Below are 14,672 nucleotides of genomic sequence, written 5' to 3'. Positions count from 1 at the left end.
CCAGGCGTTTCCTCGGTGCAACTAAGAGCCTGCAATACAGAATTGAGAAATTGTCAATTGCCTCTTGACTTAATGCTCAGCTATTCACTGTTACAACTCGTTAACGAGCCAACACGCATTCAAGGCCGTTTCCTAAGTATTACATGTTACTTTTGTATCGCATTCATTAAACTCTGAAATCAGCTAAAGGACGGCGTCTGAGACCGTACAATGCTGCTATTAATATTTCCTAACCCAAAGTAGGGCAAGAAATCATACTGGCGCTCATCAACGTGTGACAGCAAAAGATTATAATGGCGGTAAGGATGACAGCGTAACAAACTTTCTTAGGACATTGCTACAAGCATTTTCTACTGAACCATCAATCGTTAATGCTTTAAGCCTGAAACTAAAACAGGGCATCCCTGCTGTGAAGCAAATTCTATTCCATCAAAAACTCAAAAACTAGGCGCCAATCACCGCAGGTCTCACGCACAATTATGCATCTGAAAGAAAACAGCTTCACAGAATGCGCAGTAAAAAAGGAAATCGCGCAAATATTACTAATCGTCGAGGGTACTAAAAATAAAGTTAGAAATACTAGGAACAAGTTTATCCCGAACACGTTAATTTACTTTATGAAGAATGCAGTAAATGTTCGCAGTACCTGTCCAGCACAGAAGAGTATATCAGTAAAGTGGAAATTTCAAGCACGATTATTGAAGATCCTCATATTATAGCAAATTCATTTATTGCTGTTTCATTCAGTGCTCACGCGTGCGCCCACCCCCATCGCCTCCGTAGGAATGCACGACTCGGAGAGGCCAGAGGTGGTTGACAACCGAATCGGGCATTGCTCTACGCGGAAATTAATGGAACACAATGTTAATAAAGCCGTTATAAGTTACTTGGAGGATAATGAGTTGTCACATTGCAGGCAGCATAGTTTCGGAAAAGGACCTTCAACGGTCACGCAACACCTTGAAAAAAAAGCATGGATTTGCCAGAATTCTGAACTCAGGGCTACAAGCACACATCCTCTTTATAGATATTAGGAAGGATTTTGATCGCGTTGTACACCAAATAGTAAATCAGAAGTTAAAAAGAAATTATGGAGTTTTACGTGCCAAAACCACTTTCTGATTATGAGGCACGCCGTAGTGGAGTACTCCGGAAATTCCGACCATCGGGGGTTCTTTGCACCTAAACCTCCGTACACGGGTGTTTTCGCATATCGCCCCCATCGAAATGCGGCCGCCATGGCCGGGATTCGATCCCGCGACCTCATGCTCAGCAGCCCAACACCACAGCCATTGAGCAACCACGGCGGGTACCAGAAGTTAAAGTATATTGGCAGTAAAATCGTGCGCACTATGTTTCCGTTCACTGTGCCGAATGTTCGCTGCTCCACGTCTTGCTGGAGCGCCGCAGCGATCTGTTTTGGCGCTACCTTATTTCTTATGTATGTTAATAATATTGAATCTCGCGTCCAAACAGGTGTAACATCGAGGCTTTTTGCCGATCACTGCGTTACACAACGGTGCGTTCTGTGGATGATTAATGATTGATTAAAACTTCACTCGATAATATTTTTTGGTGTGAAACTTGTAGAATGGAAATTAATGTCAACAAAACGATAGCTACAACCATAAACACAATGATATTCTCCTGCAGTTTAATTATACTTCAATGGGCACGGATATAATGAAAACGAACCCTGCTAAATATTTAAGGTAACGTTCACAGGAAAATTCAAGTGGGAAGTACACATAGAAGGATTATGCTCAAAAGCAGTTAAACAAGATTGTTTTCAACGAAGAAAGCCAACTAGAACGCTATCTCATGTTAAATTAACGGCCTATAAGACACTCTTAAGACCCATCGTCGAATATGCTCACATTACGTACAGCCCTTATTTTAAATGGCAAATTTATCAATTAGAAAAGTACAGGACAGAGCATTAAGGTTCGTGCAATCGAAATACTCAGGAGGAAAAGTGCGACGGCAATGCGTACTCGAGCAGGCATCCCCAGGTTGGCTCCCCAGGTTGGCTCCCCAGGCATCCCCAGGTTGGCTCCCCAGGCATCCCCAGGTTGGAGCGGTGCATGCATTGTAGATTCCATGAAGTTTTTGTACTGTTTGTACCACAATCGTGTATGATTAGCGAAAGCACCCGTTTCGACATTCGAGCCGAACTGATCATTAGAAATGCATTAGACCTTACATTTGAAAATGTAACACACACAAACATTCATTATTTTTTTTAGGCATCTGTCGAAATGTGGCTGCCAAAGGACGTTGTAAATGCTAAGGCGAGTTTGTCAGAAGTCACGCCTTCCAACTTTTTACAAAAAAAAAGTTTTCTTTGTAGTTGTCCTAGGAAGTGCTGCAAAAAATTTGAGGAGTCTGGTTTTTTGTTACGTTAATTTCTTGTCTCATGTTGTGTCTTGTGATTTGAGGACTGATCACATTGTGAACCACTTTCTTGCATCTTGTAACTCACTTTATGTATTTTTTCTAATATTTCTTTCCCTTGTACATGTATTCACTGATGACATTCCGAAAATTATTGCCTGTGTACTATTGTCGCTCCTATTCCAGCCTACAAAAGGCTTACATTATCTCGCCATCAAAATATTAAACGCCTTCATTATACATTTATGCCAAAACTGTAACATCTGTATTGACGTTATCACAGAGTGCGTGCTTTTGGAGCAGGCAACAGGCCGTCGCATCTATGAGCAATTTGCCGGGTTTCCAAGAACATCCAGCCACACAAATCGATATCAATTAATCGGTCGCAACAAGGCATACTTGGATTTGTTCCTATCAGGACACACAGGTGGTAGCCCTTCCAACTATTATCCAATATAGCCCACTACCGAATGCTATAGGCGAGAAAATATTCACTGCGACTGATCGCAGTCGAGCAGAGAGACTGCGTTGCCGCGCAACGTGCGCTAGTGCCACTCCTCGGCTGCACTGCGTTCACAAGGCGAAAGGCGACGCATTTTCCATTCAGCTGCGTGTTTGATCACGCAGAGTGTGCTCGGCAAACTATTCACTTCGTCAATAGCGACTGTACATAGCCAGGAACAATGACTAGAGCAATATTTTGTTGGAAAGCTAGGAAAATTCACATTGGCCCTTGATACTGAGTGCGTGCCAGGAGAAGATAACGTTGCACGCATCTCGCTATAGCTTTGCAACATAATAAGCGATAAATGGCTAGACGTGTCTGCGTTTCCTAACAAGTGAGCGTCAATGCGCAAGCGTGAAGCGCCTAAAAGGTGAGCACCAGAACCCTAACTGTCCACGTGGCCACGAAGTTGCGGTGCCGCCTTAACAGGTCCCGTGAAAAAAATCATTTGCCTTTTTTGTTGCGCTGGCAGATTTCGCCCTCACGGATGGCAGCTAATGCCCCGCGTGCCGAGAGGCCTTTCCCTCCGTCGCCCCCGCTTTCGGCGAGCCCCCGATGCAGATGACAGGCGGGCAGGAGACCGGAAGCCACGCGTGCCGCATCCGCTTACAGATGCCTGATCAGTGACCGGGCCACTGATGTTCGCGTAACTCGCCAGCTCAGGCGCAACTCGAACCACGCGTGCGCACTGGACCGGAAGCCCACGCCGCTTGCGCAATCGTAGCTCGCGAGCCGAGCCTGGATGCCGCATATTCAACGGGCAACCTTACGTCCCGCCCAGCTAGCAAAAAAGCCTTGAACATTCACTCACCTAGAAATGCGTCCTCCTCGAGCTCATTTTCGTCGAAAATACTTTACTCCTCAAAATTTTGTGGCGTGGCCCCACCAAAGAGTCAAACGATTAAAGGAATTTTGAGGGCCATCCTAAAGGTGTACGATTATCTGCGCCGTGTCTACAATTATACGTACGTACTCTCGACCTCACTAGAGGAACGTCACCAATACACACCTAAAAATTTACTGCAGTCTTGACGACCTTACATATGAAACAAGTGTCGCCGAAACATCTTTGCACCAATTTACGCCCCCAACCATTCGTTCAATTATCATTTTATTGCCGGCCGCATTAGATTAAAACGCTTTTCACAACCCCGTCATTCTTAGTTCACTTTTAATCATACATAAAGGCATGCATGCGAAGACGAACAACACTAGAACAAAAAAAAAAAAAACAGGAACGCCGACACGTTTTGCTTATTTCACTTTTTCCGAAACCGCCTGCTGCGGTAGCGCAACAGCTGTGGCATTGCGCTGCTAAGCACGAGGTCGCGGGTTCTAATCCCTGCCGCATTGGCCGCATTTTGATGGGGGCGAAATGGAAAATGCACGAAAGTGCACGGTAAAGAAACCAAAGGTTAATCCGCGACCCTCCATTGCGGTTCTCTTATAGCCACACTGCTGCTTTGACACGTCCGACCCAATGAATGAATGAATCACTCAATCAATCAGTCAGCCTTTTCCGGTGCAATGCGATCTTTCAAATGATAGCAACCATTTGTGTTGGAATTCCCGTTGCACTTTTGTCCGTGTTTGCACGTCTGCCTATCCGTACCATGATTGTGCAAAAGCTTGCTGCTTCTCGGTCGTTGTAGGTTAGGTTTTCTTTGTTCTCGCATCACGTAGTCATTGTAGTGATCCCTACGGGACCCCTCCAGTATACATGAGGCGTGTGATGGCGCGTAACGCCTGCCGAGGGCGTTCGTATTTTAGTGGATTTCGTTCACTATTTCCCGACTAAGTAGGCGGCCATCGATCATGGAATGCCAACCAGGAGGCGGTACTCCCTGTAACACACGACCACAGGGCGCGAGCGAGACTCGCAGCGTTACGCTCAATAAAATGCAAAATTTTCAAGCATTTAGCACATTGAGCGTCTAAGAAAAAGGGGGTGTAGAGAAACATCGTCAGGTTAGCTTTCATATCATAAAGTGGTTGGTCGATCTCTATGAATCGTTGTTGTTCTTTCCTGCTTTGTTTTGGTTTATGTTTATTTATTTTTTGCTGTTATTTACTTACTGTAAAACAAAGAATGACCCACTTACTGTGGCTCCATGTTCCTTCCATCGAGAAGAAAGTGACGTGTGGATGTAGTCGGAGACTGCCTAATTTAGTGATTCCTTCGGCTCGATTTTATGACTTACGCGTCGATCACGACAGGCCGATTGTAGTGACAACGCAGGCAGCTCGGACAACTCACAAAGCGCGATGAGCCAGAGATCTGGAATAGTACCGTTACATGATCCCTGTAAAGTACATGCCCCGGTCCTAACGTGCGATGGGTGACCTCCTGACGACTTCGGTCTCTCCACTATCTCTAGCCGACGTTGAACTGCCTTCCGCTTTAACTTGCGTGCAATGGGCTTACATTTTCAGTACCTAAATGCAATTCCATCCTGCTGCTAATTCGCCACAAGCACAGCACTTATTACGAACACAACACTCCTTTTTGCACACATACGTGTGGGCATTTGTTCGCCAACCACAGTCCGAAGGCAGAGCGGACAAAACAACGCCCCTTCGGGAATAAATAAACGACACCTATTCGCATTCACACAGTCTCTTGAGCATGTTAAATAGAGTGGGGCTCAAGGCCTCGTGCTCAGCGACCTGGTTCACAACCTTCCGCAATCCGCACATCTGTCGATATATGCAGACGATATATGTACTTGGTCATCAGGAGCGGCGCGTTCATAGGTGCGCGCCGGACTCCAAAAAGGGACCACACTAACATCAGGTTATCATCGAGCACGAGGTCTGGAGGAGTCCTCCGAGAAGTGCTCGCTTTCACGCGCAAATCAATGAGACCGTACGTTTTCAGAATTAATGGACAGCCGATTGCCCACGAGAAGACTTTCTAGGAGTGATAATAGATAGAGACCTCTCCTGGAGTCCTCATGTCTTCTACCTAAAAGGAAACTAGTCCTGATAACCCATGTCCTCAGATTTCTTGTAGGAAATTCATGGGGTGCGCCTGTGAGTCCGATGCTACAACTGTATAACGCACTGTTCCTGTAGCCTCGTACAGTACAGCTTACCTGTACTGGGTGGCACCGATAAGACCAACCTCCGTGCCCTCCAGTCTGTGCAAGTTCAAGCTCTGTGATATTGTGTTGGCGTTCCCAGATCTACATGCACGGCAGCCACACAATTGCCATCGCGCGTGACCACCCCATCTATACGTATATTCATGACTTTCTGAGGATGCACATCAGGCACTTCACCCGATTTCCATCACCTCATCTCGCCTCCCTTACTGCCGCTCGATCTCGTTCAGCTTTTAGCAGGATTATTGCCGCCAACCGGGGAACTTTACCGTCAAACTTTCTCACGCCTGCAGCATGACCATCTCTACCGCTGTGGTGCCTGCATCCACTGCAGGCTCTTCTTGTCATTGCCGGTATGAAAAAGAAAACGGAGATGTCATCTTTTGCCCTCAAACAAACCGTGCTTTCATTCCTACGTGACAAGCACAAAGATCGCACCCACGTTTGCACGGATGATTCTGCCTCCTCGAAACATTCAGCTGGAACAGTAGTGGTAATTCCCGCAAAATCTGTCACCATCAAATTCAAGACGTCTCACTTTACATCATCGGCTGTTGCAGAACTCGCAGCTATCCGTGCTGCTCTGGAGTTTATTGGTCCCAAATCACGACATTCATGGTCCATCTTCTGTGACTCGAAGGCAGCTCTCCAGTGTCTGCTGTCCACTTTCAACCACGGACCTAATGTGCAATTAGTCGCAGACACCCGACTACTACACCATCACGCAATCAACAAGGGGCACAACATCATCTACCAGTGAATACTGGGTCACTTCGGAATTTCCGTAAATCACAGTGCGGATGACGCTGCCCAATTGGCCCACGATGGTGCCCATATAATACTAATACCACTGTTCAGAACAGATGCAACCACAAGTCTTCGCTCCCTCGCATGCGAGCTTACGCAGACTCTGTGGAACACCAATGAATTTACGAACGCACGTCTTCACGGATTGGATCCACGTTTTCAACTCCGTCTTCCGCCAGGGTTACCACGAGTGGAAGGAACCCTTCTGTGCCGCCTGTAGCTCGGCGTTGCATTCACAAACGCCTATTCCTTCCGCATTGCAATGGCTGGCAGCCCTACTTGCGACAGCTGCGGCTGCGAGGAGACGATCGAGCACCTCCTTGTGACTGTCCCCATTACAATGTGCCAAGAAAAGAGCTCGTGACCGCGCTCGATAAACTGGCCAATCGGCCCTTCACAGAAGAAAACGTTCTAGGACACTGGTCCATACTGACACGTGTACTTATCTTTATCAGGCGACCATGTTTCACCGCCTAACAAATGTTGTCGCACAGCGCAGGACGCGCCTGCATGTAAAAGAAGTTAATGGAATGTTCTCGATGGTTCCGTCCACTGTCCTTCACCGCAACTTGTGTAACCTGATTGCATGTATGCGCGACGCGAATAATGTAGAACTTTGTGGAAGACACGCGGGGCCCAGCGGTTAATCTGGAACATTCGACGACTGATCTATAAAAGCCAACGCGCTTTACCCGCTGATCAGATTTTCGACGATCGCCGACCGCATTCGCCGCTATCGTTGTGCTATAAGTGTAGCCTGTTTTTGTGGGCACAGGTTCGCCCAATAAAAGTTAGTTTTCTCTTTCACAGTATTGCCACTGTGTTCTTCAACGTCACCACCCCGTGAAAATACAGGTTTCGGCATTCAAAGCCTTAAAGGGCTTGTGAATTTTGTGACCCCCTCTGAATGTTGTAGCGCGGAGCATCGCGTTACTGTGTGAATGTCTCGCGTTTTTTTTTTCGTCTTCTTTCTCCTTTTTATTCCTTTTACTCCTTTCCCCAGCACAGGGTAGCCAACCGGTACGTACACTGGCTAACCTCCCTGTCTTTCCTTCCCTTTTCTCTCTCTCTCTCTCTCACTTGAGCATGTTACCCGAACAGAGTGGCATTTTCGCCATGTTGGCAATCGCTGGATCGCGAGAATAAATTGTTCTATGTAGCACCTGTAGTATATGTGCCTTCCTAGAGCGGTGAGAATGAAAAGTGACAACGATTATTTTCCGTACTGTACATTGACGGCCGACTCGAGAACCGTTACCACAATTACACTTCTTTCAACTGCGCGCCACAGACGGCGCTGTCAAATGAGGACGTTCTCGCTCGTGGTGCCCAGGAATAGGGGCGTCGACCCTGCGCAGATGGGGAAGAAGACCGTGAAGATGGCCGACCACATCTGCCACCGCTAATTTCTACCCAATTTGAGCAAATCAAGTTTTTCCTCCTCCTCCTCGCTCGTATCACATCGTTGGACATCACTTACCCCGTGAAACAGCGCACGAAGAAAAAACAACAACCACTGATCTATCAAAGTGAACATCACAGCATTTTAAGAATAAAGCCTATTCTGTTTCAGCACGCACATATCGGTTCATTTAGTGCTGTAAGAGACGCAATCTTTGCCTCTTTTTATGTTTCTTCGTGCATGAGTATCCGATAAAATAAAATAAAGATAAACCTTTATAACCAAATGACCTGCGTACGGAAGAATATTCCGGATCACCTTCGCTTCGTCGCAGAGGCATACGAACAGTTGCGCATGCTCCGCAGCGGCACTCTGCCTGCGAAATCCCCGCCGCCTTTTCTACAACAGACGCGCTCCGACCGGCTCGCTCTTCTTGAGCCACCGGGGCATCCCAGTCGTCCGTTTTGCGGCCTCTGGTGGCCGAAGGAAATAGGCCGCGGCGTGGTTGATCAACCGAGGGCGACCAACCCACTTGCGACGCAGCGCCGCGCAGGTCGGAACGAAGTGAGGCGGCGACAATCGAACGCCGGCCACTGGCCAGGACGGCGCGTGACAACGAGCTGCGGCGTAATCCTCGCGCTCGAGAGACCCGTTCGTGGCGTGAGCCGGGATATTTTCCAGGCTTAAAAAGAGAGCGAACAGCACTCTGTGGCTCTGTCGCCCTTTTCCGCAGTCGGAGGTCGCTCGCCGGAGTTTCAATCAAAGGCGCCGACAAAAAGAACGCTCGCGTTGCAGGGCGCATTCATATATGTGCTGATTAAGGCCTGTTGTATAGATAATTACGTATGAGACATTACGCCGCGATGAGTCTGCGGCCACCAAAAAACTTCCGCTCCAATGTTCTACACAGTACAACTAAATATTACAGATAATTTGCAGACAAAAAGCGTGTTTTCAAGTTAGCCATACGTAGAAGACGCGCTTTTATATGCTTTAATGCGAAGCTGTATATGGGGGTTACGTTCTTGAAAAATTGTGTGCGTCTATGGAGCAGTGCAGATCAAGAATTTCCCCCCTTAATTTGGCCAATCCCGAAGATAGCGCAACACCGGGTCGACCCGCGGCGGAGGTGAAGCAGGCTTTAAGTATTCCGCCGACTTGGGCAAATGTTTCTTTATTGAGACGAAAGCCATAAATCTATATGTTTCAAGGTCGCGTTTTGAAGTACAGAAAAGAACACATGACCCAAAGAAGGCCAGAAGCGAACCAAAGCATGACCAGCCGTGTATGAGAGATGCATGAATATCGAATCATGATAGCGGTCCGATTAAGGTTCTGTGAGGAGGATTAACGCGCATTCGGGTGGATTAAGGTGGGTTAGCGGGAAATAAGGTAAATTATGGAGGATTAAGGTGTATTATGGCGGATTAAAGTACATTAGGGTGAGTTAAGGTAGATTTTCATGAACTGTGGTGCATTAAGATGGATTAGGATGCATTAAGGTCGATTAGGGAGAACTAAGGTGGAATAAGGTGCATTCGGTGGATTAGAGTGGATTACGGTGGATTAAAGTGATTCAAAGTAGGCTTTACAAGGCTTTGGTCTCCGCGTCTCTTAGGCGATGGCTAAGGACATTTCCGAATTAGATCCAAATACAACCCGTATCATATATTAAGCTTATAAGAAAAGATACTGCACTCTGACCCGCATCGGCCATGCCTACGTTCGCACCGCACTCTTTGTCGGCGTTCCCAAGCGCTTGCCTATCTCCTTTAATTTCCTTCCGCTCTCCCATGGTGGCATTCCCGTAATCGTGCTGCCTGCAGAACCGCGAGGCGGACATAAACGCGAAACGTCCCTGTGGCCCCGCTCCCGCAAACTCGGAACGTTTCACCTGAGCAACGGCCAGGTTTCGGGGGGAGTTTGTAGAGAAGCAATTTTGTGTGACCTGTGTTGTGTGTGACCGCTTCTGGTTTTCGAGTAACCTCACAACCATCACTACACTGCAGGACGTCGACCAACGCACGATCGCCTTGGCTACTGTGAAGCAGTGTGTGCGCTGGAATTTCGGTGAGGTGCATGTGCAATCTATGTGCCGGGGTTTGTTAGTATAAGGTGTCGTGCCGCGTTTTTCAATAATACATGGTTATGTATACACCCCGGTGGCTCATCATCTTCAAAGGCTCAACATCGAGGAGGAGCGACTAGTCGCGCCTCGCCTCCCATTTATGTGGATACGGCGTTTGACTCATGGCAATGGACAGTTCGCCATTAAGGGGCCCACATACACTGATTCGATTGTCATCCACCTTTGCAGAGTGGAACGGCACTGATATTATTTTTATAAAAGAAATGCTTTCCATCTTTTAAGCACCAACAATTTTATGTTCTGGGTCTTGCACGGCAAAATTGATTTGTACATTTGTGATTAGCTGCAGATGAAGTTCTTTTTTTTTTATCGGCGGGCTCTCTTTTGCCACACACCTGACGTACGGTAATCTATCTGAACTTTTTGTCTTTCTGTAGTGACAATCGGAAGCCTTGAGGATACATGTTTGTAAACAGTACGATGGCCTGTATAAGTTGGTGCCAGGTCAGGCGCGCTTAATTAAGGTGCATCTCGGTGTGATTACCTTACCGCCCGCTGGCGTCACGTCACTAGCAAAACTGGTGACATGCGATCTTTAAATGACGCCCGCCCGTAAATGAAAAACTTGGTCGTCCATATATTAACCACCCTCCGCCTTAAATTGTAGGAGAAATTTTTTTCAGAACTGAATGCATTTTGTCAAACATAGGCTTGAAATGTGGCAGCAAACTAGCCATAAACGCAGTAATGTAAATTTTGTGATAGGAACATGGTTGATTAGGTCGTCTTTTAGCCCTGTGGTTGGCGTTTCAGCACCTCTTGTTTACTATAATATCGCTGGAATGGCTGCATCGAGCTACGTGGTGTTCGCATTCGTGTTCTTCAATTATGCTTCTATATAAAATATGCTTGCATAGCAAGCACGTTTTATGAACCTCCCTACGAGAAACATTGACGCCAAGCTAGCTATTCTCAGGTTCAATTATTTTTATTCCTTGGCTCCATCCTAAAGACACTTTATTAAAAAACAAATCACATTATTGAACTTGGGCTACTTTGTCTGCCAGAACCGCGAACGTATTCTAAAGCAGGCCGTAGTGGGGTGCACTATTTTTGTCATCATCCTCCTTCCCACTTTATCACTCGCCTTCTCAAGCGCCAAGCATCGGGATACAGTGCACACGTCCGGCCCTACTCAGCTGCCTTTCTATAATAAACTCTACCGCTACCAGGTGGTGTCCAAAGCTCCGCTCCAATAACGCTTGCCTCTGAGTAACAGAGATTGATCGCGAAGGCTATGCTTTTGCTGAAGTTATTGCGGAGCAAGAAACACGTCCTGGCCGCGGCGTTGCTGACGTCTGTTGACCATGCAGCATCAATTGACGAACCTGGCATGAAAAAAAGGACGGAAACCTCGTCACGGAGCAACAGCGACTCACCCGGTCCAGCTTGCTGCTCTGCGGTAGCGGGTCGAGCGCCTCCTCGGAAGATGGCAGCACAGTAGTAGTGGGCACCAGCGGCGGCGAAGTCGTCACAGCGGTTGTCACAGGCTCCTGCTCGTTGACCATTGGGGCAGCGAGGTCGGTGGTGGTCGCCGGAGCCACGGTGAATCCACGCGGTCCGCCCAGGGGAACGACCAGGTCGTCGTGGGCCGACGCGACCACGTGCGCGTCCTCCGAGACGCCCTACGACGCAATTGGACGAAGAAACGCTCAAGCCACAACGCTCGCACTAACTTCGCCTCGGCCACACGATTCAGGCGCGCCGCACAAAGACTCGTGCTATTTGTTTGGGCAAAGGAAAAGGGCTCAAAGCAGGGAGTGAGACACGTTCCTAGGGGTGGGCAGCACAACCCGGACGAACGAACAAAGATGTAAACGATAGGAGCGCAGTTTAGTGGCCAACCCGACCAGCTTGATGCGTTAATTCAGTGACATGTTGAATTCAACTCCACGTGCAACGTTAAACAGAGTTTTACCATCATCGCCGCCTCATCTGTGCTCATACACGTGCCAACGCTGCATGTAGCGACACGTAACCAAAAAAGTGAGCATGGCACCGCTCCCTACCGTAAGCATTCGCAACGGACACGGTCGCAGGAACGACGCTAGCAGCCGCGGCGTACCCATTGAGAAGCACAATATTGCAGCCTACAAACAGTGTAAAATTATAAGGTCAGATGAAATCTTCTTTTGCCATTTGGGAACCGGCATGGGTGCCTCGTTCATAATGCAGCGGACGTGCATGGTCAGTCGCACGTGACGTAGTCAGCAAATTTCAGCAATGCAATGTTACCAGCCGTGCGGTTGACAGTTTTAGGTGTCGCCTGTGTTAAAAGTGACACGAGCCTAAGTCTCGTTGTCAGGTCCCTGTTATCTATAAGTGTCTGCAAGTCGTGTTCTCTAAGTCTTAATGTCAAGTTGACGGTTTCGCCAATGTAATAGAAGACGCTGTCCTTGCAAGGTGATCTGCAAATTACTTGAGAGTTTTTGTCGCCTGCTCCGAAGTCCTTTGCATCAGAAATTTCGTATTGGAGTTTCATGGGCATTGGGTGCGCAATGTTGAAATCAAATTTTGTAAAACGCGGGGCAATGTTTCACCTATGCATGGCAGGTCAGCGGTGATTTTGGCACCGTTACTATAGTACATCTCTATTCTTTTATGGCTTAAGGTCAACTACACGCTTTCCGACCTCGTATGGTGGCGAGAGCAATAGGCTAACTGCACACAATATGTTCGGGACTACGGAGATCACTCAGCGCCCGTGCTTACAGCATCCGATTTGTTCACTGCCGCTGAAAGAAACAGCGACCGTGTCCCCATGCAAATTTCTCATGCTATTGCTCGACGGTTGCACGACACGACTTCCTCAGTGCTGTGAAAGATATCGACTGGTTCAAATGCGCGGAGAGAAAGAACACAAAAAGCAGGCCAAGACGACCCACAGAGAGCAAACTACCAACGTCTCGTGCAACGGGCTCTTTCTTACGCGGGATCCGTGCGGCACCGTCGCCCCGATCGCTGCAGCCGTGTGTAGAGCGCGGCCAATGGGCATTTCGCATTAAAGTTCTTGCCTGAAGACGTTCGAGGCTTGTCTGCCATCACCCCGACATGCAACTAGGATTCTGAAAATTCTACGAGCCGAATGGCTTCGCCAGGCGCGGGTATACCAGACCAACTTAAGCGCACAAATGCACGATGCATTTGAACCATACACGGAAAAACCTCAGAAATTCGAAAACACGTGCCTATGGCGGACCAAGTCACAGAAGGATTGTGGCAACTTCAGTTTAGACATTTGCGAGACAGTGTGAAAAAGGATCACCGGACACACACCTGCAAGGTTCGCGTTGACGATGAGATTCCCCTCCTCAAAGAATCCGGAAAGTTCTTGCACACAGACCGAAATTGCAACAGACAGGCAGAAATCAAGAGGAACCGGCCACGACAGCTTTCCCTAGTTCGTCAAGTCTGTCGGGGCCAGCACCGGAGGAGAAAGCCGGCAAAGTAATTTCCGAAGGCGTCGACGCTCTAAAACACTCCAAGCCTTAACGTTCAAGGGCATAGAGTTTCATATTACTATAACTAGAAGGAAATCTAGCGCTGCGAACTATCATGGGAATGATGGGAAGTCTACGAATTGGTATTCTGTTGACTGGGGAACCAGACTAGAGGTATTTTCTAGCAGTTTTGGTTTTGCTCCAAGCCTAATTGCTATAACCCACAGTGGGACGGTGCAACCCAAACCTCTGTGCCTTTGTTTTGTTGCTCGAAGTGTCGATAGCGCACCTGGGCCAGCGGCTGCGCCGAGGTTTGTGTCGCGGTGTTGTGTCGAAGCCCTGACGAGAAAGCGACGGCATCGCGAACGTTGACATAACGTGTTTTGACCATTTTACATTGGTTTGTTAAATGTGTTAGGTTGGCGCTGTAGCGTTACGTGCTCAATAAAACTTCAGAAGAGCAAAAGAAAGGCACTACTGATACAAGACATAGAAAGTTGTACTTCCAATGGTTTGACAGTCAAATTTTGTTGAGGGCTTCATCACGCTTTGCTCGTTTATGTGCTCAGTGAAATATGTGTTTCAGGACTTTGAGAACACAAACTTACCTGTGGTAGGAAAGGCTGCTGCTTCCTGGCTGTACTCTGCTGTCTAAATATGGTTAAATGCGAAGCCACGCCATAACAGCTGTTGGCAGACGCTTCAGAAGCGGTACGTCAATATAAAATATAATGAAGCATACTTGTAGGAGGTCACAAGTGTCCTAACCAGCGCTGCAGCAGATCTGCTTAAAAGTACTTGAAGACGCTCGCCAATCGTGACAGCCTACATCGGGAACAGAATTGCAGAAGAATGCATACCCTGGTGTGCC

The 14,672-nt window shown here is 47.8% G+C and overlaps 1 protein-coding gene across 1 annotated transcript in view; it reads right to left on the bottom strand.

Moving 5' to 3' along the window:
• LOC142584684 (seizure 6-like protein 2) overlaps positions 1–14,672 on the bottom strand; it is a 207,318-nt gene that overhangs the window by 99,129 nt on the left and 93,517 nt on the right. The window contains exons 5-6 of the mRNA XM_075694871.1: positions 11,741–11,986; positions 1,995–2,114 (exon numbers count right to left, since the gene is read on the bottom strand). Coding sequence (XP_075550986.1) covers positions 1,995–2,114; positions 11,741–11,986 — 366 coding nt within the window. The remainder of the gene's footprint in view (positions 1–1,994; positions 2,115–11,740; positions 11,987–14,672) is intronic.

Source organism: Dermacentor variabilis, chromosome 6, assembly GCF_050947875.1.
Source record: "Dermacentor variabilis isolate Ectoservices chromosome 6, ASM5094787v1, whole genome shotgun sequence".
NCBI classification, from domain to species: domain Eukaryota; kingdom Metazoa; phylum Arthropoda; class Arachnida; order Ixodida; family Ixodidae; genus Dermacentor; species Dermacentor variabilis.
The sequence above is the reverse complement of the archived record's forward strand: the minus strand, read 5'-3'. Positions and strand labels throughout refer to the sequence as shown.